This window comes from Protopterus annectens, chromosome 2.part1, assembly GCF_019279795.1.
Source record: "Protopterus annectens isolate FY-2018-M chromosome 2.part1, PAN1.0, whole genome shotgun sequence".
Taxonomy (NCBI): domain Eukaryota; kingdom Metazoa; phylum Chordata; order Ceratodontiformes; family Protopteridae; genus Protopterus; species Protopterus annectens.
In genome coordinates, this window is record NC_056729.1 from 1,439,992,692 (window position 1) to 1,440,018,598 (window position 25,907).

The window sequence follows — 25,907 nt, forward strand, 5'->3', positions numbered from 1 at the left end:
TCTTGACCGGAGAGAGCTTTGCTTCCAGTTTGGCTATGTAAGTGCATCTCTCGCAGGTTGTAGTGTTGGGCGGTAGGAGGAGAGGATTGTCTGTGTACATGAGGCAGTTGCTGCATGGTCCCAGTATGCCCAGATTCACCAGGTGGACAGGAAAAATCACCGGAAGCTGACCCTTGGACATGCCTGTTTAGGTGCTTTTTTGTAAGGTTTAAGAGCTGTTTTCCCTTACCTTTGCAATGTACTTTGCAATTATAGGCTGTTTAGTGCCTATGATTAATTTCTCCTTATTGACAAGGAGAGCTGAGTGTTTGTATCAGTTTCAAGCTTTCCTAGTGCTTTCCAGCAGGTTCTAGAGCAAGTGCTAGTCACAGGGGGTTCAGATTTTAGTGCTACTACTGAGAAACCAGCTGGTTTTAAGGGAAAATTTGAAGAGCACATTTTCTGGCACCTGGAATAGTTTAACTGCAACCTCGCAGTGCTGCACGATGTGAAAAATGTGCAAACGTGCATTTTTAAGCCAGAAAGTTGAAAGGGATAGAAACCATCCCAAAATGCTAATAAAATTACAATTTCAGAGCTGGAAACCACTCCTCTAGCGTTAGATAGGCAGTACAATGCTCACCAGTCCCACTGGTAGGCAGTAGGACTTCCCTTTACCAAAGCAAGGTCTGGATAGCTTGTGAGCATGGAGAAATGTCCTGAGACAAGCAAAACCTGGGATATGGACTCGCTAGAAAAGGTGGGAAACGAGCAAACAAGATAGTTATTTTTTTTTTTGAAACAGGCTAAATAATGCAATAATACAGTAAATATACACAGAAAAGGCTAACACACTTGAGTATGTAGTCCTAGACAGTAAATGCAATTAAAACTCTACAAAATTAGCAATTTAAAACTTTTTAAATGAAGCAAGGCAAGTGCACAACTGAAAAATGGTTTGAGGCAGTAACACAGCAGAATAAGTAGCTAGTCTACATATACAGAAAAGTCTATATATACAGAAAAGCAGCTAAAACACACAAACACTTCAGATGCAGTGCAACCTAGAGCACTTGAGTTGTAGCAATATTAAGGCAATTACAGTTATAATAAATGCTCTAAAATATACTGTATATTTCCAAAATGTTTGAGAAGCACAGTCAGAACACAAGGAGATTCAGGCAAACTTTTTTTTTTTTTTTTTTTAAAGTGAAAAAGGAGAAACAGAAGGCCTTATCAAACGTTATGTCTGTATTAGGTAGAATGAGCTAATGACACTAGACTGGGAGGAGTGTCCCAGATCAGATTTACAGTAGGGGTCAACTGCAAAGCCACCAAGTATAACAGCAAGACACCAACTGAGAGGGAGGGTGGGGACAATACTGAAGCTATTAGCCTACAGACAGTAAGCACTACAGAAGTCCACAAAGTGACAGTTTTTAAACAGATAAAGATTCGTAAAGATACAGAATGCTTTTAACTGCAAACAAATCAGTTACCTGTGCAGATTAGTTAATAGCAATAAAATACACTCAAAAACTAAGCAGCAGGCAATAAAAGTGCTATATACGAGACTATAAAACCGAATCCATAAAACACCGACAAACAAAAACCGTGAAACCACATAACCGAAAACACCGCACACACTACGCTAAACATACAACACAACACAACACCCACATCACAACATAAACAAAAAAAAAAACATACACAACTCGCACACACATAAGCAGGGGGCAAGCCCCCCTGCACCCCCCCACACCCCCCCCTACTTATATATACTAACTCCGAGATCGCACAAACACCACACAAATGCTCACTCACACGCACATTTTCCAATCCCTCACACACACTCCAACTCTCACTCAAAATCCTTACAAAACACTCCCTTACCGGACATAACACCTACATCGAAACACGGCACCACGCACCACCAAAACACAAACCCGGACATTACGTAGCGCAACTTCATAACCGCAAATTCGACATATATTCGACATATATGAAATTCGCGATTATGAACGTTCGCTATTTCTAACATTCGACTTTATAGCTTCGATATACTGAAATTCGACATTTCAGTATTTTGATGTTATAAAGTGAACCCATATATATATATATATATATATATATATATATATATATATATATACACACACACACACACACACACACACACACACACACACACACACACACACACACACACACACTCACACACACACTTCTTCATCAGTGAAAAAGATGCACTTTTCCTTCCATACATTTGTCAGTGTCACATTTATAGACATTAAAAATACACAGCTTTGGTACTGCCCCGTGGTTCTCCCACTAGTACTTTTCCTTCAGTTTGAGTAAATCCAGTTTGCTATTACCTTCTACATCCTTTCGGTTTACTAATGTTTTATCCATACTGCTGCTACATGATCCTCTCATTCCAAATTTAATTTAAGGAATAATCCTGTTACTGCAAGATAAACAGTTTGTTCTGGATAAGTTGCAATAATAAGTTATTGTTAAACTGGTACAGTGCGGAAGACCTCCTTCCTTGAAGAATGCTTGTAGGGGTTTATGTGCGTATATTGTATGATCCTCGTATGTAATGCTGTTTTAGAATAGAATAGGGTTCAAGGACAGAAAGTGCTTTGTCTCTGCAAAGAGTTTGGTGTGAGGAATAGTCAAGTTTAGTGATACTGTTGAAGACAAATGGGGGAGTCCTAGAGAACTGGCTGATAGACCATGCCAATAATAGATCAAAAGTGTATGGTAGAAACTTAAATAGCAGATTGCTTGTAAAGTAGATTGTATGGAGGACAGTTTAAATAAAAGGCTTGAAGCAACAGGTGCTAACTGTTAAATTAATAGATTGTGTGGAATTCCATAATTAGAGGTAAGAATGGTCTGCCAAGTAAGATGAAAAAGTTAACTCACTTTCAAATGCAATTGTGTATGCTGGTCATCTGTAATAGTTTTCTTTCTTTTTTAAAGCGGAATTCACTGCTGGAGCACATTTTGGAGGAGGAGGAGGTTTGCTGCGTAAAAAAGTATCTTCAGAGGAACAAGCTCATGAGGAGGATGAGGAGAAGAAACCTAAATCTCGCAAGGAGTTGATAGAAGATCTGATTGTAAAATCCAAGAAGGAGAAGGTAAGCATATCAGTTTGCTCTGGATGCTAAGGTTAGGAACAACTGTGCAATCTGTAGTGTATAAGCATAGTAAGCTCTAGCATTGTTAATATTTAAGATCCAAATGTAGTTACCTTAGGCTGATCGACACTGCAGCATTCTTACTGTGCAGAGTCAGCAACAGGTGCAGGTTGCTGTAAGCTGGTGATTTTAGAAAATGTACCTCGTATATCTGTGCAATCAGTGATGATAGTTGTGAAGTGGTCATTTTCTTGGAAGCTTTGGATGTGAACAGAACTAACAGTATTTTGAAAGTACAAAGAAGATAACATTTGGAATAGTCAAAGGTCAGTGTTTGAGTTCTAGGTAGGGTGGCAGTGCTAGTATGTTGCTTGTCATAGTAAAGATACATGTATGTCTTCAGAAAAGGAAATGTGGTTAGCAGAAGTCTGTTAAATCTTTGCCTGAGCCTTTTAGGTAGACTTTTTGTTGTCTTTATGGGTGGGTTTGTCCTGATCTTTGAAATACAAGATAACTATGCAAAAGCTTGATATCTGCATATATCAAAAACAAACTTTTGTCTAAATATTGTGTAATAATTTCTGTATTGCTAATTTTGTTTTTCTAGTACGAGCGCCAGACCCAACGAGAAAAGGCTACTGAATTAACTTTGAAGCTCGATAATGACTGGAAGGAAATCCAAGCATTGCTGGCCCATAAGACTCCAAAATCTGAGAGAAACAACAAGGAAGAAGCAAAATCTAAGGTGATCATTAACATTATCAGTACAGTGTAAATAATTTACATGGTAAATTACATTAATGAAGGCATATGAACATTCTTTCCTAGTTGTTCCTTGGTGCACTTTCAGCTGACTATCAGCTTCTCAGCTGTATGCCATAGTTCCAACCTCCTCTCAGTATTGTCTGATGGGAGAGAGGTGGACAAAGATGATCAGCATTTCACATTGGTATTGCATCCTGAGCTGAGCCCATCGATGATTGGTTTTGGGATAAAGGTGCAACTGGAATCAGATGTAGCTGCATAATATATGCTGACCCTGTGTTGCTAGTACTTTCCTAAGCCCCCCCCCCAACATACTTGCATTTAAGTAGGGTAGGTGGGCAGTAAGCTGTGGCTTGAGAGGATATGCCTACCCCAGGCTGTACAGCAGACACTTTTTCTTTGCCTTCCCATATGTCCAACTCTGATCTCTTTGAGCACTGGCCTACATCAAGGCTCAGCAAGCAACCTTTTTTTCTGCAGCTCATAACTTCCCCTCAGAATGGGCACGCCCATCCTCTTAACTCAGATGCTTGACAGAGTTAGTAGATAATCAATCCCTGGGTCAGCTGGGCCATAGTGCTTCATCGTGGTATGGAGCTGACATGACATAATTAATTGTATAGCTCATGTCTTGACAAGAGCAAAGCTTTCCTGAGAATTTTGATTATATTTCCAGGAAATATTTGTTGTAAAGTGGATTATTGTGTTTATAAAAGATTAAATATGTATTAATAAAATGAAACAAAGAAATGTCACTGTTATAAAACTTAAAATGTCTTTGTTCATTCTCCTTATGTTGAAATGGTCCTCTGTTTATGTAGCTTTGTTACATTTTGGACTGCTGATGGACGATGTTCTTGTTTCACTGTTGCAGTCATCACACTTGGGGGATATCTGCCTGCAGGTAGCCCTCAGTCGGCCCGAATACCTGAGTCTTGGGATTTCTGCATTGGATGCTGTCACCTCTTCCATGATGTCAGGTAGTCAGGGGTATAAAACATGCAGCCGATGCCATTACACCAGCTTTTCTTGCCGTGTGGAGCCCGAAGTAGAAGTAGTTTGCAAGTGCCGGTCAGCCGCAACCTGAAATTTTCATTGTTCGAGTTTCAAACCTGAAGTCTTCTAAAGCTAAGTACCCCGTTGAGGATCCTTTTTTCTTGCTCTAACCGATGTCAGAAAAAGTTAACAATTGTCTTGTCTGTGGAAAGCAAATACCTCACAGAGATTTTCATTCTTACTGCGTCACCTCTTTAGGCCCAGACCATGGCGTTCCTCGCTGTCAGTTTTGTGCCTTGTTTAATGCCCGAACTATTCGTCGTCGGGCCACCTTTGTCACTAAATTCTTTCGCTCTCATTTTCTGTATTCTAAAATGTCTTCGATAAGCCATCCGACTATCGATCTTCCGAAAAAACGTAAGGATAAAGACAGAGACAGACCTCATAGGTCCAAAACTGCAGACAACGCTTCCGTTAAGCTAGTCGCCAGTCCGCTGGTACTCAGTGAGGTGCCTTTGCAGCCCCTGATACCCACTTCTACAGATTCGCAGGTCTCTGCTGAGACCCATTCGGAGTCCGGTATGCCGTGAGATGCTTCTTCGACTATGGAACCTGCGGATGTCTCTACCTTGGATGGGTCTGATGCCGCTGTGCAGGCACTGGCTTCTGGGGGTGTATTCCGACCTTCTGATGTTTGTATTAAACTGACAACTTCGTTTTTGACTAAATCTACTGAGTTTATCAGGCCCAGAGTTTGCACTACGCCTAGAAAACTGACAACCAAAGCGCATGCTCAAGCTCCCATTTCACAGAATCAAATGCTTAGAATAGCTGAAGACCTTATAACCTTAATTAGGGGAAGCCAGCCTTCCCCTTCTAAAAGACAAATAATTGATTTTCCTTCTGATTCTACAGACCATGAGTCTGATGACTCTGGTCCCTCTGATTACCAGGACTTACCCTTATCTACCTATGAGGATTCAGCTGCACAGGATTCCATTCCTTCTGCCTCCCCTCCAGAGGATTTTTCTTTTGGTGAAACCTTGCATACCTTAAGAGAGCATTTCTGCTAGGAATGCCAGGACTGCCCTCAGTCCAAAAAGAGACTCGGAGAATTTTTAGACTTGCCTCAGCACAGGCCACTAGCTATACCCCCTGTCCTGGACATTGTAGATGATGTCTTCATGGAATCCAGTCTTACTCCTGATACTTTACCACCAGCTTCTAGAAAGCCTGACAGGTACTACAGAGTACCTGACTCTCACAAAATTCTCTTTAAGAATCCCACTGTGGATTCAGACATTTCCCAGGGACCTAAAGGCATTAAGGCTACTACAGCTAAAAGCCCTACCCCTTCGGACAGGGATTCTAGAGCTTTAGACATGGGGTAAGAAGGTATATACCTTTGCAACTCTTGCCATCAGGGCTTTGAATTGCCAATTTCACATGTTGAAGTACCAGCAGCATATTATGGGACTATTTAAACAAAACATGTTGTTGCTTCCAGATTGTACAGAAAACAAGGATTTACAAGAGTTAATGCATTCTGCAAACCAAGTTAGCAAGCATACTTTGCAGTGTGGCTTTGATGCCTTAGAAGCATCTTGCAGGGCTGCTGTCACTGAGTCTGTACTGAGAAGGCATGCTTGGTTGAAGGAACAAATCTTGCGAGACCATGTCAAAGCAAAATTACTAGATGCTCCATTAAACCAGGAACGTTTGTTTAGCACAAAAGAAGAAGTTCTTAAAAAGATGGAGGAAAAAGCTAAATCTATCCAAACTGTAAAGATTTCTAACAGGTGCAGCCACCTTCAGTAGGCATTGGCCTTCTAAAAACTGGTCCTTTCCAGTCCCTCCCAGGCCTTCTCGGTCCAAACCCAGGGGCAACAGACCACCAAGACTACAGTCTCAGGGTATGCAGAGATCTAAACAATGGAGTGCTCCCACCTCAAAAACAGGAAGTGGTAAGTCACACCCTTATGGAAAAAGTACACAATGACTTGTCTATCATCCTTCCCAGCCAATCCCAAGTACTTGCACCCCTAGGAGGAAAACTCGCCCTGCATGCAAAAACTGGATGTCCATTACCCAAGACTGATGGGTCCTAAACGTTGTATCCCAGGGATAGAGATTCTACTTCCACTCAGTGCCAACCCCAAGCGGGATGCCAGACCTTCCTCCAAGCCTCCAAGCGAGTTGGCAGAAACTCAAAAGCAAGTACTTTCTTTTGTCAGTATCAGGGCTATTCAACCTGTTCCAAAAGAGCAAAGGGGACAGAGTTTCTACTGCAGACTGTTCCTGGTGCCCAGAAAAAGAGAGCTCTTGGTGCCCTATCCTGGATCTGTCTATTCTTAACACCTTCCTGGTGGTCCCAAAATTGAAAATGCTTACACTGCAACAGCTTCTTCCTATGCTAGCCAAGGATGCTTGGCTAGTTACTCTAGACTTAAAAGAAGCTTATCTACACATCCCCATAAGGGAATCTTGCAGGGAATATCTACATTTCAGGGCAGGCTCTATGCACTATCAGTTCTCTGCACTTCCCTTTGGCTTATCTACTGTGCCAAGGGTGTTCACAAAATGCCTGGCTCCAGCCATTGCTTACTGCAGGCACAGAAATATTCAAATTTACCCATACTTGGACAATTGCCTGATTCAGGCAGACGGTCAGGAATTGCTACTTCAGCACCTGGCATTTGTAAAGAGACTCCTAACTTCTCTGGGGTACACCATCAACGAAAAGAAATCACAGCTGGTGCCCAACCAAAAGATTGTATTCCTGGGAGCAAGCTTGAACATAACTTCCCAGATGGCATTCCTCACTCCAGAAAAACAGGCTTATTTGACAAACTACTTCAAACTAATGGCCACCAAAACCCAGCTATCTGCAAAAAAAAAAAAAAAATACTGCAAGCCCTAGGGTTCATGCTCTCATGCATTCTACTAATTCCATATGCAAGACTGCATATGAGGAAACTTCAATGGTACTTAAAAAGTCTCTGGTGTCAACGTTCTCAGGACATGGAAACAGTGAATCCTATCATTCCTTGCCTAAGGGCAGAGTTCCTTTGGTGGGCAGAGGCATGCAACCACAACAAGGGACCTCCTTTCACTCAACCCCTTGCTGCCTAAACCCTGATAACAGACGCATCAGACTATGCATGGGGGGCTCACATGGCGGGCAAATGCATTCAAGGCAAATGGAGCCCAGGACAAATTCCCCTGCATATCAATCAAAAAGAAATGTTAGCTGTACAGAATGCACTGACAGCCTTCAAATACCTTATCCTTCCAGGACAACTCCTGATAAAGACAGACAACACCACAGTTATGTGGTACATAAACAAGCAGGGGGGAACCCATTCCTACCCACTCTGCAGGTTAGCCATGGCCCTGTGGAACACAGACTTGAGCAACCAAGTACACCTGCAAGCTCAGTTCCTGCCAGGCAAACAAAATTCACTGGCAGACAACTTAAGCAGAAATCTACTGGACCCACATGTGTGGAAACTGGAACCCAACTCGTTCAAACTTCTAATCCACAGGTGGAGAACACCAGAGGTGGACCTCTTTGCCTCGACCCAAAACCATCAATTGAGCACATTTTGCACCAGAAACCTCACAGCAAAGCATGAAAAGTGGATGCCCTATCCTTTACATGGGAAAACCTCTTGATTTATGCCTTTCCCCCTCTGCCCTTCCTCTCTCAAGTACTACTCGATCAAACAGGACAGACCAAGGACAATCCTTATTGCTCCAGACTGGCAACACCAGCACTGGTACACACTCCTACACAGTCTGACAATGCCACACTGGTGCCTACATCAGAACCCCTCCCTGCTGTCCCAGCAGAAGGGACAGATTTGCATCCACAGTTGCAAACCCTGAACCTTGCAGCCTGGCTTATCCCCTGAATACACCACCAACAGCCCTCAGCAAACAGGTGCTGGACGTCATCCTTGAGGCCAGAAGGCCTAGTACTAGGAAATCCTATTCAGAAAAGTGAAAATATATTGTTCTTGGAGCCAGTCTCAAGGAAAGGACACAGCCGTGCCCACCTTATCTCAAATCCTAGATTACCTAGCAGAGCTGCTTCACAGAGGCCTATCCTTCTCATCAATTAAGATTCATGCTTCTGCCATCTCAGCTTATTACAGTACTGAGCCACCTCTCTTCTCTCGCTCTCTGATCAAACAGTTCCTGAGAGGAGCTAACAATTTAAGGCCCCCAAGGAGAGCACCCATCCCTGCCTGGGACCTTAACTTTGCACTAGAGAAACTCACACTTCCTCCCTTTGAGCTTGCTGCTGCAGCAGAGTTAAAATTCCTCTCTTGGAAAACATCCTTACTGCTAGTTATCACTTCAGCAAGAAGAGTGTCTGAGTTACAGGCACTAATGGCGGTGGAACCCTTCATTATTTTCTTTGCTGACAGGGTTTCCTTCAGGACTAACCCATCATCTATACCCTAGGTGGTATCCAGTGTGGCTGTAAACCAATCCATCCATTTACCAACTTTTTTCCCTAATCCTCAGAGTAAAGGAGAAAGGGATCCTGCATTCCTTGGATGTGCACAGACAGCTCAGGTTCTACCTGGACAGGACTAAACCTTTCAGAAAATGTGACCAGCTGCTAGTCAGCTTTGTTACAGGGGCAGATGACAAGGCCATTTCAAAACAAACCATTTCCAAATGGATAGCACACTGCATCCATCTCTGCTACAAACACCATGGAAACCCTACCCCACAGGGGATCAGAACTCCTTCCACTAGGGCTGCCTCAACCTCTACAGCATTTCTCAGGGGAGTCCCTGCTAGGGACATCCTGGAAGCTGCAACCTGGAGATGTTCATGTTTCACTGTTGCAGTCATTACATTTGTGTTATCTGCTTGCAGGTAGCCCTCAGTCGGCCTGATTAACAAAGTATTGGGTCCTGCGTCGGATGCTGTCCCTTCTTCCATGACGTCAGGCATATAAAACATGCAGCCAATGCCATTACATCAGTCTTTATTGCCGTACGGTGCCCGAAGCAGTTCACAAGTGCCGGTCAGCTGACTCATGAAATTTTAGTTTTTGAGTTACAGAACCCTGAAGTCTTTAACTTAAAGCTAAGTACCCCATTGGGGAAACTTTTTCTTGCTCCTTACCGATGTCAGTAAAACTTAATTGCATTACTTGTGGAAAGCAAATACCTCATAAAGATTTTCATTTGTACTGTATTCCTTGCCTAGGCCCTGACCACGATGTACTTTGCTGTCAGTTTTGTGCTTTATTTAATCAGCGCACTATCCGTCGTTGGTATATTTTAATATTTCGGTTCTCGGTTTAATTATCCAGAAATTTCGGTTAGCCATCCGACTACCGGGATTCTGAAAAAACACAAAGATAAAGACAGAGACAGGCTGCTGAGGTCCAAAACTGCCAACGATGCTTCTCCTAAGCCAGTCGCCAGTTCACCAGTACTCAGTGAGACGCTTTCGCAGCCCCTGATACCCGCTACTTCTGATTCACAGGCCTCTACTGAGACCCATTCGGACTCCGGTATGCTGCGAGATGCTTCAACTATGGAACCCGCGGATGTCTCTACCTTGGATGGGTCTGGAGCCGCTGTGCAGGCACCGGCTTCTGAGGGTGTATTCAGGCCTATGGACTTGTATATTAAACCGATGCCTCCTTCTTCTTTTCGGCCTAAATCTCGATCCATGCCTAAAAAAACAACGCCCAGGCCACATGCTCAGGCCTCTATGCCTAAAAAACAAATAAGAATGGCTGAAGATCTAATAACTAATTAGAGGTAACCCAACCCCCCTTTCTAAGAGGCCTAGAACCGAAGTGGTTTATGAGTCTTCTGACCAGGATTCTGTTTTTTCTGATACTTCTGATGATCTGGATTTGCCTTTATCTACTTATGAGGATTCTGATGCAGAGGACTCCATTCCCTCTGCTTCCCCTCCAAAGGATTTTTCTGTTGGGGAAACCTTGCATACTCTAAGGGAGTATTTCCACTGGGAAAGCCAGGATTTTTCTGATTAAAAAAAGAGTCTTAGGGATTTCTTACTCCTACCTCAGCATAGGCCTTTAGCTGTTCCTCCGCCTTTAGCTGTTCCTCCTGTACTAGACATTGTTGATGATGCTTTTTCAGAATCTAGTTTGGCCCCTGATTCCTTGCCTCCTGCTCTCAGAAAACCAGACAGATACTACAGGGTCCCTGAGTCACACAAGTTGCTTTTAAAAAATCCTATTGCGGATCCAGAGACTATTTCACAGGGGGCCCAAGGCAATTAAGGCTTCTACTGCTAAAAATCCTACCCCTTCTGATAGAGACTCCAGGGTGCTGGATAGATAGGGTAAGAAAGTTTACACTTCTGCAACCCTGGCCATTAGGGCTTTAAACTGCCAGTTTCATATGTTAAGTATCAGCAACTTGTTATTGGATTGCTTAAACAGAAAATTATGTTGATTCCGGACTGTGTGGAAAATAAAGAATTACAGGATTTAATGCATTCTGCTGAACAAGTTGGAAAACATACTTTGCAGTGTGGTTTTGTTTCATTAGAGGCCTCTTGCAGGGCCGCTGTTACTAGGTCTGTACTCAGAAGGCATGCTTGGCTTAAGGAGCAATCTTTGCCTGATCATGTTAAAGCTAATTGTTGGATGCTCCCTTAAATCAGGACCGCCTGTTTGGCAACAAGGCTGAGGAAGTTCTTAAAAAGATGGAAGATAAAGCTAAATCTACTCAAACTGTTAAAGATTTCTTACAAGTTCAGCCTCATAGATTTAGTAGACACTGGCCCTCTAAGAATTGGTCCTTTCCAGCCCCTTCCAGGTCTTCTCAACCCAAACCCACACACAGCAAAAACCCCAGGTTTCAGTCCCGGGGACGCACAGGACTAAGCAATGGGGGGTCTGCACTTCCAAATCTGGGAGTAATATGACTCCCCCTATGGTAAACTGTCTCAATGACGTCCTTTTAAAATTTCCAAGCACTTATCCACTGACTGCCCCTTTGGGGGGAAAGATTGCTCTTCATGCAAAGAACTGGGAACTCATTACCCAGGACAAATGGATTTTAAATATAGTGTCCCAGGGATACAGATTTCACATCCACACGTTGCCAACACCAAGCGGGTGGCCGGACCTACCCCCAAATCAGTGGGCAGATGCCCAAAAACAAGTACATTCTCTCTTAAGCATGTGGGCTGTTCAACTGGTACCAGAAGAGGAAAAGGGGCAAGGTTTCTACTCGAGACTTTTCATGGTACCCAGAAAAGACGATTCATGGCATCCTATCCTGGACTTGTCTACTCTAAACACCTGTTTGGAGATTCCAAAATTCAAGATGATGACTCTTCACCAATTATTGGCAACACTAGATTTAAAAGAAGCATATCTCACATCCCAATCAGGGAATCTTGCAGAAGATGCATACACTTCAAAGCAGGCTACACGCACTATCCATTCTCTGCTTTGCCCTTTGGCTTCTCTGCTGCGCCCAGGGTATTCACAAAGTGCCTAGCTCCAGTTATTGCATTTTGCAGGCAAAGAAATATTCAAATATACCCATACCTGGACGATTGTCTAATTCAGGCAGAAAGCCAGGACATACTTTTGAATCATCTGGCCTTTGTACAAAGGTTTCTAACTTGTCTGGGGTACACCATAAATGAAAAGAAATCACACCTGGTACCCTGTCAACAAATTATATTCCTGGGAACAAGCTTGAATATAACTTCCCAGATGGCCTACCTCAAGCCAGAGAAACAAATTCTTTTGACAACCTACTTCAAACAAGTGGCCACATAAACCCTGCTATCTGCAAAATAAATACTGCAAGCCTTGGGATTCATGGCCTCCTGCATTCTTCTAATTCCATATGCAAGACTGCATATGAGAAAACTACAGTGGTATCTAAAAAGCCTGTGGTGTCAATATTCTCAGGATCTAGAAACAATGATTCCTATCCTACCTTGCCTACGCCTAGAGTTCCTTTGGTGGGCAGAGGCCTGCCACCAAAGCAAGAGACTACCTTTCACACCACCCCCTGCCTCCCAAACACTAACAGAAGCATCAGACTATGCATGGGGGGCTCACCTGGCAGGGAAGTGCATTCAGGGCAAATGGAACCAAAGTCAAATGCACCTGCATATCAATCAAAAATAAATGTTAGCTGTACAGAATGCTCTGACAGCCTTCAAAAACCACATTATTCCAGGACAACTAATGGTAAAGACAGACAACACCACTGTTATGTGGTACATAAACAAGCAAGGGATACACATTCTTACCCCCCTCTGCAGACTTATCCATAGCATTGTGGAACACAGCCTTGAGCTACCAAGTGCACCTACAAGCTCATTTCCTGCAAGGAAAGTTAAATACACTGGCAGACGGACTAAGCAGAAATGTCATGGACCCACGCAAGTGGAAACTGGAAGCAAGGATTTTCAACATGTTGACAAGTAAATGGGGGAGCCCAGATATAGACCTATTTGCCTCTCACCAGAACTACCAATTGGACAAATTTTGCACAAGGACTCCCCACAAACAAGCCTGGAAAGTAGATGTTCTGTCCTTCAGCTGGAAAAACCTATCAGTCTATGCCTTCCCCCCTCTGCCTCTGCTCTCCAGAGTACTACTAAAAATTAAACAGGACAAACCAAGGATGATTTTGATTGCACCAGACTGGCCACGCCAACACTTGTACCCCCTCCTGCACAGTGTGTCACGGTTATCCCCATGGCACCTGCCTCAGACTTCCTTCCCTTTTATCTCAGCAGGAGAACCAGATTCTGCACCCTCAGCTTCTAACACTGAACCTTGCTGCCTGGCTAATTACATAATCGCTCCTTTACCATCCCTCAGTAAACCTGTGATGGATATCATTTTAGAGGCAAGGAGGCCTAGCACTAGAAAATCCTATGCCGAAAAATGGAAAAGATTCTGTGCCTGGAACCAGTCTCAAGGGATGAGCACAGCAGTGCCCAATTTACCTCAGATTTTACAATACTTAACTGAGATGCTTCACAAGGGCCTGTCTTTTTCCTCCATTAAAATCCACGCCTCCGCCATTTCAGCTCATTATAACACAGAACCCCCCCCCCCCCCTCTTCTCTCATCCACTGCTCAAGCAGTTCCGCAGAGGAGCCAAAAATTTGAGACCATCCAGGAGAGCTCCAACCCCAGGCTGGGACCTTATCTTTGTTTTGGAGAAACTCACTCTACCTCCTTTTGAGCCAGCTGCTACTGCAGACTTAAAATTTCTTTCTTGGAAAATAGTTTTCCTTTTAGCAATGACTTCAGCTAGAAGGGTATCTGAATTACAGGCCCTTATGGCAATGGGGCCTTTCGTCATCTTTCATGCGAACAGTGTGTCCCTCAGAACCAATCCATCCTTCATGCCCGAGGTGGTATCCAGTGTGGCTCAATCAGTCCATTCATTTGCCAACCTTCTTTCCCAATCCACAGAACAAAGGGGAATGGATAACTACATTCCTTAGATGTGCACAGAAAACTTAGATTCTACTTGGACAGGACTAAACCTCAAAGGAAATCTGAACAACTGCTGGTAGCATTTGCTGCAGGGGCAGAGGGGAAGGCCATTTCAAAGCAAACTATTTCTAAATGGATAGGCCATTGCATTCATTTCTGCTATAAGCACCATGGAAAACCTATCCCCCAGGGGATCAGACTTCACTCCACCAGGGCTGCATCTACCTCTACAGCCTTTCTCAGAGGCATCCCTACCAGGGACATCCTAGAAGCTGCTACCTGGAATTCTGCATATACTTTCACCAAGCATTACCATTTGCCAATTTTCTTTAAATCCAGAGCTGGCTTTGCTACTGCAGTCTTGCAGGGCCTTTTAGGTTGTCTTAATGGTATCTAAATTCATCCTCCCAACCACAGCTTTGGGAATCTACCCAAATGTAATGACTGCAACAGTGAAACATGAAGAACATTGTACAGTTGTGTACACTTACCTTAAATGTAGATGTTCGAGTGTATTCACTGTTGCAGTCCTGGTTACCCTGCCTCCAGCCACCTAACTTCTTTTGGCTATACCTCTACTTTCCTTTACTATGCTTAAAAGCCTTTTTGGTGTATTTGCTTTTTTGTTGGAGGTATATCATTGTACTTTTATATTTAATTGCTCCCCATTAGGGGGGCACCTGACAATCTGGGGCAAGAAAAACTGATGTAATGGTGTCGGCTGCATGTTTTATACCCCTGAAGACCTGACGTCATGGAAGAAGGGACAGCAACTGATGCAGGACCCAAGACTTTGTTAATCAGGCCGACTGAGGGATACCTGCAAGCAGATAACTCAAATGTAATGACTGCAACAGTGAATACAGTCTAACATGTACATTTATGGTAAGTGTACACAACTGTACTTTCTGTACACACCTTCACCAAGCATTACCACTTACCTCTTTTTTCTAAATTCAGAGCTGGATCTGCCACAGCAGTCTTACAAGGCCTGCTAGCCAGCCCTAATACTTCTTGACTGCCTCCACCCTTCCCCAGCTTTGGGAATCAACCCAAGTGTGGTGACTGCAACAGTGAAACACGAAGAACAAAGTACAGTTGTGTACACTTACCTTAAATGTAGATGTTTGAGTGTATTCACTGTTGCAGTCCTGGTTACTGTCCCTCCAGCCCCCTGACTTTTTCTATACTTTCTACCTATCCTCTTTTTGGCTTTATCCTATGGCAGTGGCATTTACTTTTTACTGGAGGTGTTCCACACCATGTAATTGCTTCCTTTTTTGGGGGCTCCTGACATCTGGGGCAAGAAAAACTGATGTAATGGCGTCGGCTGCATGTTTTATACCCCTGACGACCTGACGTCATGGAAGAGGCAACAGCATCTGACGCGGAAATCGCAAGACTCTGGTATTCGGGCTGACTGAGGGCTACCTGCAGGCATAGGTTCATAGATTAGTACTAAGCTAACTGCCTTTGTGAGCCATTTTAAGTCTAGCCAATTATGCCTTGTGAGACTCAAACCCTGCACCTTGTGTTTGTAAGGCAAACACCTTAACCATTAGGTCACCCTCCAAACCCTTTGGAGCAGATAACCCCCAAGTGTGATGACTGCAACAGTGAATACACTCTAACATCTACATTTATGGTAAGTATACACAACTGTACTTTCTTTAATTTGCAGTTGTTGCCATGGTCACAAATGTGAGTTGAGTGTAATATGGCTAACCATCACAGAAAACTTGCATTTTGAACAAGGTATGGTATAGGATGTAAGAAACTGGTGTGTGGTTTTTACTACTTTATAACCACCCATCACTTCCAACAATAGAAAGAGGGAAGTGCTGCGAATGGAATTTTAATAAATGGAAGACTCATACTAGTCGACTGTCATACTAGCAAGTATCTCATTGTAACATCATTGCAGAATGTAAAATGTTGAACTAGAATAAATCATTTAAATCAGTAATGCATCATTGTGTCATATCATTACACAATATTTTCTGATTTGGGTGTTTCATAGTCTTTTATGATACTGTAATGTTACCACCTGTCCTCCTTTATGCAGGAAAGTCTCTAATCGGGCAGTTGTGTCCTTCAAAAAAATTGTGAAAAATGAGAAATGTCTTGAGATTTTAGAAGAATCATCATACATTTCCTGTAATATTTGAATTGGATAATTATCTTGCATCTATAATGCCTTAATAAAATATGGTACAAGATAACTAACTCAAATTCTGTTAAACTGAGCTTTTATTTTGGCAGCACGGGAAGCCCAGTACTTTTCCATGGTTGTAGGCATGGATTGCCTTGCAAAATTACAGGTTTTCAGTAAAATATACTACTTTGGGTTTCTAAGGAGGTAGCAACCCTATTGAATATACTGTACTGCTGTTCAGCGATATAATGAATGGAATTAATGATGGGGTTTTATGTTTGGGTTGATAAGGAGGTCTTCAAATGTGGCAGGAATAGTTGATGTAAACAGGGATGCAAAAAAATGTTGGTTTTGTTTTTTTATATGTGATACTAAATATAGAATGTTGGGTTATGTTGCCTTGAGTGGACCTTCCTCTCTCAGTTTTGGGCAAAAAATTGAAAAGCAGAAATTGGCATACTGACTAGTATACGCAGTGACTTGGTCCAAAAACAAAACCAGATCACCGTAAAAAATCATACAGACAATTTTTGGTGATTAAGATTAAGCAGTAACCATAAATGTTTGTGCATGTTGTGGGATAGATTAAATGATTGACATTAGCTATTGGCTAGAAGGATGATGATTACTGTGGCATACATTTGTTTAACTCCTAACATTCATTTGGTATTCCGCACAAGTTACTATATTTAAAAATGACAGGGTAATATGTTTACAGTTATGTATTTTACTGTGGTCATTAATAAATTCTGTCATGTAAACAAAATGGGCTTTTCTGAAATATTAAGTGCCATTTTATAGAAAGATCATTGGTTGTGTTGATTTGTCATTTTATCATCATCATCATCATCATCTTTCGGCTGTTCCTGTTAAGGGTCGCCACAGCAGATCACCTGATGTCCTTCAAGGATGCATCTGCAGTCATAACAAATGGGTTGTCCTGCCTCAGGCAGCCCTTCGGTCGGCCGGATTCCCAAGTCTGGGTCTGGCCTCGGCTGATGTCGCACTTTCCCCGACGTCAGAGCATCTGGGGTATAAAAGCATCAGCCGACGCCATTTTCCTCAGTCTTTCTTGCCGCGCGGTGCCCGAAGCAGAAGCTGTTGGCAAGTGCCGGTCGGTCAGATCCAGAGATTTCAGCTACCGAAGACTTGAAAAGCTAAGTACCCCGTTGGGGACTCTTTCTTGCCTCAGCCGATGTCAGACAAAGTAAATAATTGTTTAACTTGTGGGAAACAAATACCTCATAAGGATTTCCATTCTTACTGCCTTCCTTGCTTAGGCCCAGACCACGACGTATCGGCCTGTTTAGCCTGTGCCTCCTTCAACCGACGAACTCTTAGACGTCGGTCGGAGTTTGCAGAGGAATTCTTTGGAGCCGCTTTTGCTTATAAAATGCCATCGGAGACTCCGACCAAGATATGGTCAAAAAACGCAAGGAAAAGGACCGACACTCGCGGCCCGCGGTTTCAGCTGAAACCACAGCTAGGCCTACCGCGAGTGTCTCGGTTTCGGCTGAAACAGAGTCCTCGGCGATTCCTTCTTCCGTAACCTTAATTCCGACCGCCGAGGCCCGAGAGGCCCCGGCTGAGTCGGCTTTAGAACTACCTACCGAAGCTAGTGCTCAGGATTTGTCCGACACCATACCTTTGAACATTTCTACTCCTGCACGTGGGGCTGCTAGGCCCCCAGCTTCTATGTCCATTAAGGCCTTTTCTAGGGATAAAGCTGCCAAACTTTCTAAAGCTTTGCCTACCAAATCTACTACCCAGAGGCCTTCCTCTAGTTCACAGATCCTCAGCCTGGCTGAGGACCTTATCTCCTTAATTAGGGGTTCCCAACCTCACCCAGACAGGGCCTCTCAACCTCCTCCAGACAAAAGGCCCAGGACTGACCCCTCCGAACCACTTTCCTCAGATGCTTCCACGGATGGATCTGACTTGTCAGACCACCAGGAAGGGGCTTACTCGCCCTATGAGGATTCAGATGCAGAGGAGTCTATCCGTTCGGCCTCCCCTCCTGATGAGTTTTCCTTTGGGGAGACTTTACACTCCATGAGAGAGCACTTTCAATGGCAAGGTCAGGATTTCTCTGATTCTAGAAAAAGATTACGGACCTTTTTGCATTTGCCTCAGCATAGGCCCTTAGCTATACCTCCTGTTCTAAATGTAATTGATGATGTGTACAATGATGTCAGTACAGCCCCTGATACTCTTCCTCCAGCCCCTGCCAAACCTGACAGATATTACAGGGTCCCGGATACTCATTCCCATTCTGCAGACCCAGAAACTATTTCTCAGGGCCGAAAAGGGGTTGCAGCCGCTACTGCCAAAAATCCCCTACCCTCTGATAGAGAGTCTAGAGCTTTAGAGAGATGGGGTAAGAAGGTGTATACATCTGCAACTCTTTCTGTCAGGGCATTAAACTGTCAATTCCATATGATACGGTACCAAGAGTATTTGTTAGATGAATTGAATAAGAAACTTTCCTCACCTGAACCCCTAGACCGTAAATCCCTTCAGGATTTGGTACATAACTCACAACAGGTTAGTAATCATTTCTTAAAATGTGACTATGATGCACTGGAGGCTTCATTTAGAGCAGCTATGACTGGGGCAGTTATTCGTAGACATGCCTGGCTGAAGGAACAATCTCTGCCAGACCATGTCAAAGTTAAACTCCTCGATGCTCCAATGGAGAAACCAAATTTATTTGGCTCCCCTGCTCAGGAGATTCTAAAAAAGGTTGAAGAAAAAGCAAAATCTGTGCAAACAGTTAAAGATTTCCTGCAAGTTCAACCACCGAGATTCAGCAGAAACTGGCCTACAAAAAATTGGTCCTTTCCAGACTCGAACAGAGCCCAGAGAGGCAGGAACAGGCGCTCTAGAGGCAGAGGTCAACCGAAGGGCTCCTACAGAGGCCGTCAGTGGCAGCCTGCCAACCAGAGGAGTAGTGCAACAGCTACAACAACAACCACTACTACAGGACAGACTCAATGACTTGACTCTGATTCCGCCTACCAGGGATCAACTGGAAGCACCCTTGGGTGGAAAGCTGGCTTTATTCTCAAAAAACTGGCATTATATTACAAAGGATACTTGGGCATTGCAAATAATAGACAAAGGATACAGGTTTCACTTCCACACTTTGCCAAAAAGAAGCGGAATGCCAAACCTTCCACCAAATCAGAAGGCAGAGGCTTTAAAACAAATCAGCAAGTTACTTCAGATGAAAGCTATAGAAAAGGTACCATGTTCAGAACAGGGCCAAGGATTTTACTCCAGACTTTTCCTTGTACCAAGAAAAGAAAATCAATGGAGGCCTATTCTCGACTTGTCCGCACTCAACACTTATCTCATTGTGCCAAAATTCAAAATGCTGACTCTACAGCAACTTCTTCCCATGTTGGGCAAGGAGTCTTGGCTGGTGACTCTAGATCTCAAGGAGGCATACCTGCACGTCCCTATCCGACCAAGTTGCAGAAGACACCTCAGATTTCTTGCAGGATCAGAGCATTATCAATTCTCAGCATTGCCCTTTGGCTTATCTACTGCGCCGAGAGTATTCACGAAATGCCTGGCATCAGTAGTTGCACTTTGCAGACTACAGGGAATACAAATTTATCCATACCTGGACGACTGCCTAATACAAGCGGACAACAAGAACAAATTGCTAAAGGACTTGGCCTATACCATACACCTGTTACAGGCTTTGGGATACACAGTCAACATCCAAAAGTCAAGACTAGTACCATCCCAAAGGATCACCTTTTTGGGGGCAGATCTGGACACAAGCACCCAAATGGCCTTTCTCACAGAAGAAAAGCAAAAACAACTTCCAGATTACTTATTTTGACAAGATTAACTCAGCTTACTGCAAGGAAAATCCTGCAGGCCCTGGGTTACATGGCATCCTGCATAATTCTAATCCCACATGCCAGACTGCATATGAGGAAATTACAATGGTACCTAAGGAGTGTATGGTCTCAACACAGTCACAGTTTAGAAAACATGATACCAATCATTCCATGCCTTCAAAAGGAATTCCTGTGGTGGGCTCAGGCCTGCCAGTCCAACAGAGGGTTGCCTTTCAACAAACCAAAAGCAAGGCAGACCATCACCACAGACGCCTCGGACTGAGGATGGGGAGCACACATGGAGGACAAATGCATCCAAGGCCTATGGCCTCAAGGGCAGCTAAGCATGCACATAAACCAAAAGGAAATGCTGGCAGTGAGACATGCAATCGAGGCATTCAAACCCTTCCTCCAACAAGGACAACTATTAATAAGGACAGACAACACCACAGTCATGTGGTACATAAACAGGGTGGCACGCATTCTTGCCCACTATGCCGGATGGCTATGAATCTGTGGGATCTATGCCTGAACCTCAATATCCAACTACAGGCCCAATTCGTGCCAGGGAAAGAAAATGCACTGGCGGACAGCCTAAGCAGAACTACCATGGATGCACACGAATGGATGCTGCACCCAGACATCTTCAAACTCATAACAAAAACATGGGGAATGCCAGAGATAGATCTGTTCGCCTCCCCACTCAACCATCAACTGAAGACATTCTGCTCAAGGACATACCACCCACAAGCTTGGAGGGTGGACTCTCTCTCTTTCAGCTGGAAAGCCCTAACAGTATATGCCTTCCCACCTCTCCCATTGATGCACAAGGTTCTACTGAAAATCAGGGAGGAACAGCCAAAAGTGATACTAATAGCTCCGGACTGGCCAAGACAACACTGGTATCCACTACTGAGAAGCATGTCGCAGGCAAAATCATGGCCTCTCCCCCTATGGCCTCTTCTTCTAACGCAAAACAATTTCAAGACCCTACATCCCAACTTGAAAACATTGCAGCTAACTGCCTGGAAAATTCCTTAAATCCCAATCAGACTGTTTGTTTTATCTCAGAGGGTGAAGAACTTTATCCTAGAAGCTCACAGGCCTTCAACAAGGAAGACATACTCAGCTAAATGGAAGAGATTTCTCATTTGGAGCACATCAAAGGGCACAGATATCACAGTGGCAAACTTAGCACATATCCTAGAATATTTAGCAGAATTGTTCCACAATGGCCTGTCCTATTCTTCCATTAAGATTCATGCTTCAGCAATTTCAGCAGAATACAATGAGGATCCACCTATCTTCTCACACCCTCTCCTCAGACAATTTCTGAGAGGGATCAAAAATGTTAAACCTCCAATAAGACCCCCTCTACCTGCCTGGGATCTCAACTTTGTGCTGGAGAAACTGACACTACCTCCTTTTGAACCAGCAGCATCAGCGGATCTACAGTTTCTATCTTGGAAAACTGCATTCCTTCTGGCAATCACTTCAGCAAGAAGAGTATCTGAGTTACAAGCATTAATGGCAGTGCAGCCTTTTCTTATTTTCCACCAGGACAGGGTGTCACTAAGAACCAATCCTACTTTTATGCCAAAGGTGGTATCTAGGGTATCCTTGAACCAAGCTATTCACTTGCCTACGTTCTTCCTTAATCCGCAGAATAAAGGGGAAAAACTTTTGCACACCCTGGATATACGCAGACAACTACGCTATTCTTTGGACAGAACAAAAACTAGCAGAAAAACTGACCAGCTTTTTGTAGCATATGCAACTGGGGTGCAAGGAAGAGCAATTTCCAAACAGACAATTTCAAAATGGATAGGAAATTGCATTCGTTTTTGCTACTCCTTTCATGGAAAGACAGTTCCTGAAAATATCAGGCCTCACTCCACAAGGGCCATGGCCACCACTACAGCCTTCCTAAGAGGGGTGGCTACCAAGGACATTTTAGAAGCTGCTACTTGGACCTCCGTGCATACATTTGCCGAGCATTACAATCTACCTTTATACTCTAGATCCAGAGCAGGTTTTGCAACTGCAGTCCTGCAGGGGATCTTAACTACACCATCCTTTTCTAAGTACCTCCACTCCCAGATTGGCTATGGTATTCTACCCATTTGTTATGACTGCAGATGCATCCTTGAAGGACATAGTACAGTTTTGTACCTACCATAAATGTAGATGTCCGATAGGTATGCATCTGCAGTCAGGATTACCCTCCCTCCTTCCCCTCTTGGGTATTCCTAGGGTGCTTACCCCTCGTTTAGCTAGCTGGGGGAATCTACTATGGTGTATTTGTTTGTTTATTCATGTATATATTTTACAAATGTTTGGAACTTTTCAGCTTTTATCAAAATTTAGCCTTCCTAGAGGGCACCTGGCATCTGGGGCAAGAAACAGAGGAAAATGGTGTCGGCTGATGCTTTTATACCCCAGACGCTCTGACGTCGGGGAAAGTGCGACATCAGCCGAGGCCAGACCCAGACTTTGGAATCTGGCCGACCGAAGGGCTGCCTGAGGCAGGACAACCCATTTGTTATGACTGCAGATGCATACCTATCGGACATCTACATTTATGGTAGGTACAAAACTGTACTTTTCCATTTCTTCCTGTCCTCTGCATCTTGCTCTGTCACACCCAACCACCTGCATGTTCTCTCACCACATCCATAAACCTTATCTTAGGCCTTCCTCTTTTCCTGCTACCTGGTAGCTACATCCTTAGCATCTTTTTCCCAATATACTCAGCATCCCTCCTCAGCACATGTCCAAACCAACGTAATCGTGCCTCTCTGGCTTTGTCTCCAAACCTTCCAACCTGGGCTGACCCTCTAATATACTTATTCCTAATCCTGTCCAACCTCGTCACACCCAGTGCAAATCTTAACATCTCTAATTCTGCCACATCCAGCTCAAACTCCTGCCTTTTTGTCAATGCCACCGTCTCCAACCCATATAACATAGCTGGTCTCACTACCCTCTTGTAGACCTTCCCTTTCATCTTACAGGTACTCGTCTGTCACAAATCACTCCTGACACTCTTCTCCACCCACTCCATCCTGCCTGTACTCTCTTCTTCACCTCTCTTCCACACACACCGTTACTCTGAACTACTGACCCCAAGTATTTAAACTCCTCCACCTTCGCCACCTCTACTCCTTGCATTCTCACCATTCCTACCATTCCTCTATCCTCCCTCTCATTCACACACATATATTCTGTCTTAGTCCTGCTGACCTTCATTCCTCCTCTCTCTAGAGCATATCTCCAGGGTCTCATCCACCTGTTCCCTACTCTTACATAGTCCACGGGGACTCCATACATATATATATATATATATATATATATATATATATATATATATATATATATATATATATATAGGAGCCTCAACCTCTGCTATTACAGTCCACTTAGCGGCTATCGCCAATTTCCGTAATCGTTTCAATGATGCCTCATTAATGTCTTGTCTTTGCCAAACCTTCATGAAAGGAATTATACTCCTCAGACTACCTATTAGAACCCCAACTGAACCATGGAATTTGACTTTAGTCCTATAAAGTTTGACCTGCTTACCCTTTGAACCTTCCGTCTCATGTGATATAAAGTTTTTATCCTGGAAAACCTTATTCCTAGAGGCTATCAAAACTGCAGGCCTTGTGTGTTAACTGACCTTACTTGATTTTCCACAAAGAAAGAGTATCACTTTGTATTAACCCTTCCTTTTTGCTCAAAGTTATCTCAAATTCATGTCTCAAATAGTCCACTTGATTTACCAGTCTTTTTTCCAGAATTTTCTAACAGAGGTGAATACCAGTTACACATGTTGGATGTGTATAGACAGCTTAGTTTTTATTTGGACAGAACTAAACCCTTCAGAAAGTCGGACCAACTGTTCATAGCCTTTTTAGGCCCCAAATTGGGGAAAGCGGTCTCCAAAGTCACCTTATCAAAATGGTTAAGAGATTGCATTACCCCTGTCTATCAACAGAACAAATTATTTTTGCCTTCTAGAATCAAGGCTCATTCCACCAGATCAATGGCCACATCAGTGGTATTTCATTCCAGGGCTTCTGTGGATGACATTTGTGCTTGTGCAGTGACCACTTGAGCAAACCCCCATACCTTTATCACTCATTACAAATTGGATATGGCCTACAGGGGAAGAGCATCTTTTGGCTCAGTGGTGCTCAGGAATATCCTTCCACAGGGCCACCCTGGATGCAAGTAGCTGGGGACTCGGTCCTATTAGTAAGGAACGATTGAAGATTTACAACATCAGATAAAGAAGTTGTCTTACTATAATGTTCCATCTGTGTTGTAGGTCTTCATTCATTCTTTATGCCCTGCCCTCCATCCCCCTGCCTAATGACTCCTGGTGGATCATTTGGTCCTGTCTGCCTGATAAGGTACTTGCTCAGATAGGGCCTCCATTGTCTCAACTATCTCTATTATTTCCAATGTCTTTATGCTGGGCGGGCAAATTCGATCTGAAGAGAAGGAGAGGATGGAACTGAAGTCCTATCAGTAAGGAATGAATGAAGATCTGCAACACAGATGGAACGTTACGGTTAGGCATAACTTCTTTTTTTTTCCAGGAACCAGCGTGAAGGTAAGAAGTTGTGGGAACAGGTTCTTTGCAGTTAATGGTTTTAGTGCTGTGCGGGCCTCTTCTAGGGTGAAACTGCTGCTGACTCTTGACCGCATACCATGGGATCAGAATTTGTCAGGCATGTTAAAACTAGAATTCTGGATGCCCCCGTTGCAGTCTGAAGTTTTTGTTGGTCCTGTGTAGGTGGGTTTTGAAGAAGATGGAGGAACAAGGCTAAATCTATGCAGACTGTTAAAGATTTTTTTTGTGCCCAAAGTTTGGTTTAGTTATTGGCTCATTAAGGTGGGGTTGCTTTGCGGTGTTTCTTTGATGCTGGCCACGGGCCACACTCTTCTAGGGTGAGGCAGAGCTCACAGTACTTCAGGATTTATCCTTATTCATCATCTACAGTATGTGATGGTAGTGTTAAATGAAACAAAGTCCAGTCTAGTACCCTCTCAGGACATGTGCTTTCTGGGTGTGAGACTGAATACAGCTTCCCAGATGGCCTTTTGACCCCGGACAAACAAAGCCTTTCTCTTTATTTCCATCAAATGTCTCTACAGTCCAGGCTGACTGCAAGGACAGTCCTTCAAGCCTTGGGGTTCATGGCATCTTGTATTCTAGTGCTAATGCCAAACTGCATATGAGGAAGTTTCAATGGTATCTCAAAATGTATGGACACAACACTGCCAAGATCTAGACACTGTCATTCAGATAATACCTTGCATTCAGAAATAATTTTGTGGTGGGCTCAGGAATGTCACCTAAACAAGGGACTCTCTGTGATTCTAACGACAGATGCCTCGGACAAGGCTTGGGAGCACACCTCAATGGAAAATGGGTGCAAGACACATGGCCTGTCAGACTTCAACATTTGCATATCAACTTGAAGGAGATGTTAGCAGTCCAATTTGCATTGATGGCT

The 25,907-nt window shown here is 43.6% G+C and overlaps 1 protein-coding gene across 2 annotated transcripts in view; it reads left to right on the plus strand.

The window, feature by feature from the left end:
• Positions 1-25,907, plus strand: part of NOP14 (NOP14 nucleolar protein) — a 1,083,467-nt gene that overhangs the window by 362,125 nt on the left and 695,435 nt on the right. For both annotated transcript variants that reach the window (XM_044062921.1, XM_044062920.1), the window contains exons 5-6: positions 2,968-3,125; positions 3,733-3,870. In XM_044062921.1, coding sequence (XP_043918856.1) covers positions 2,968-3,125; positions 3,733-3,870 — 296 coding nt within the window. The remainder of the gene's footprint in view (positions 1-2,967; positions 3,126-3,732; positions 3,871-25,907) is intronic.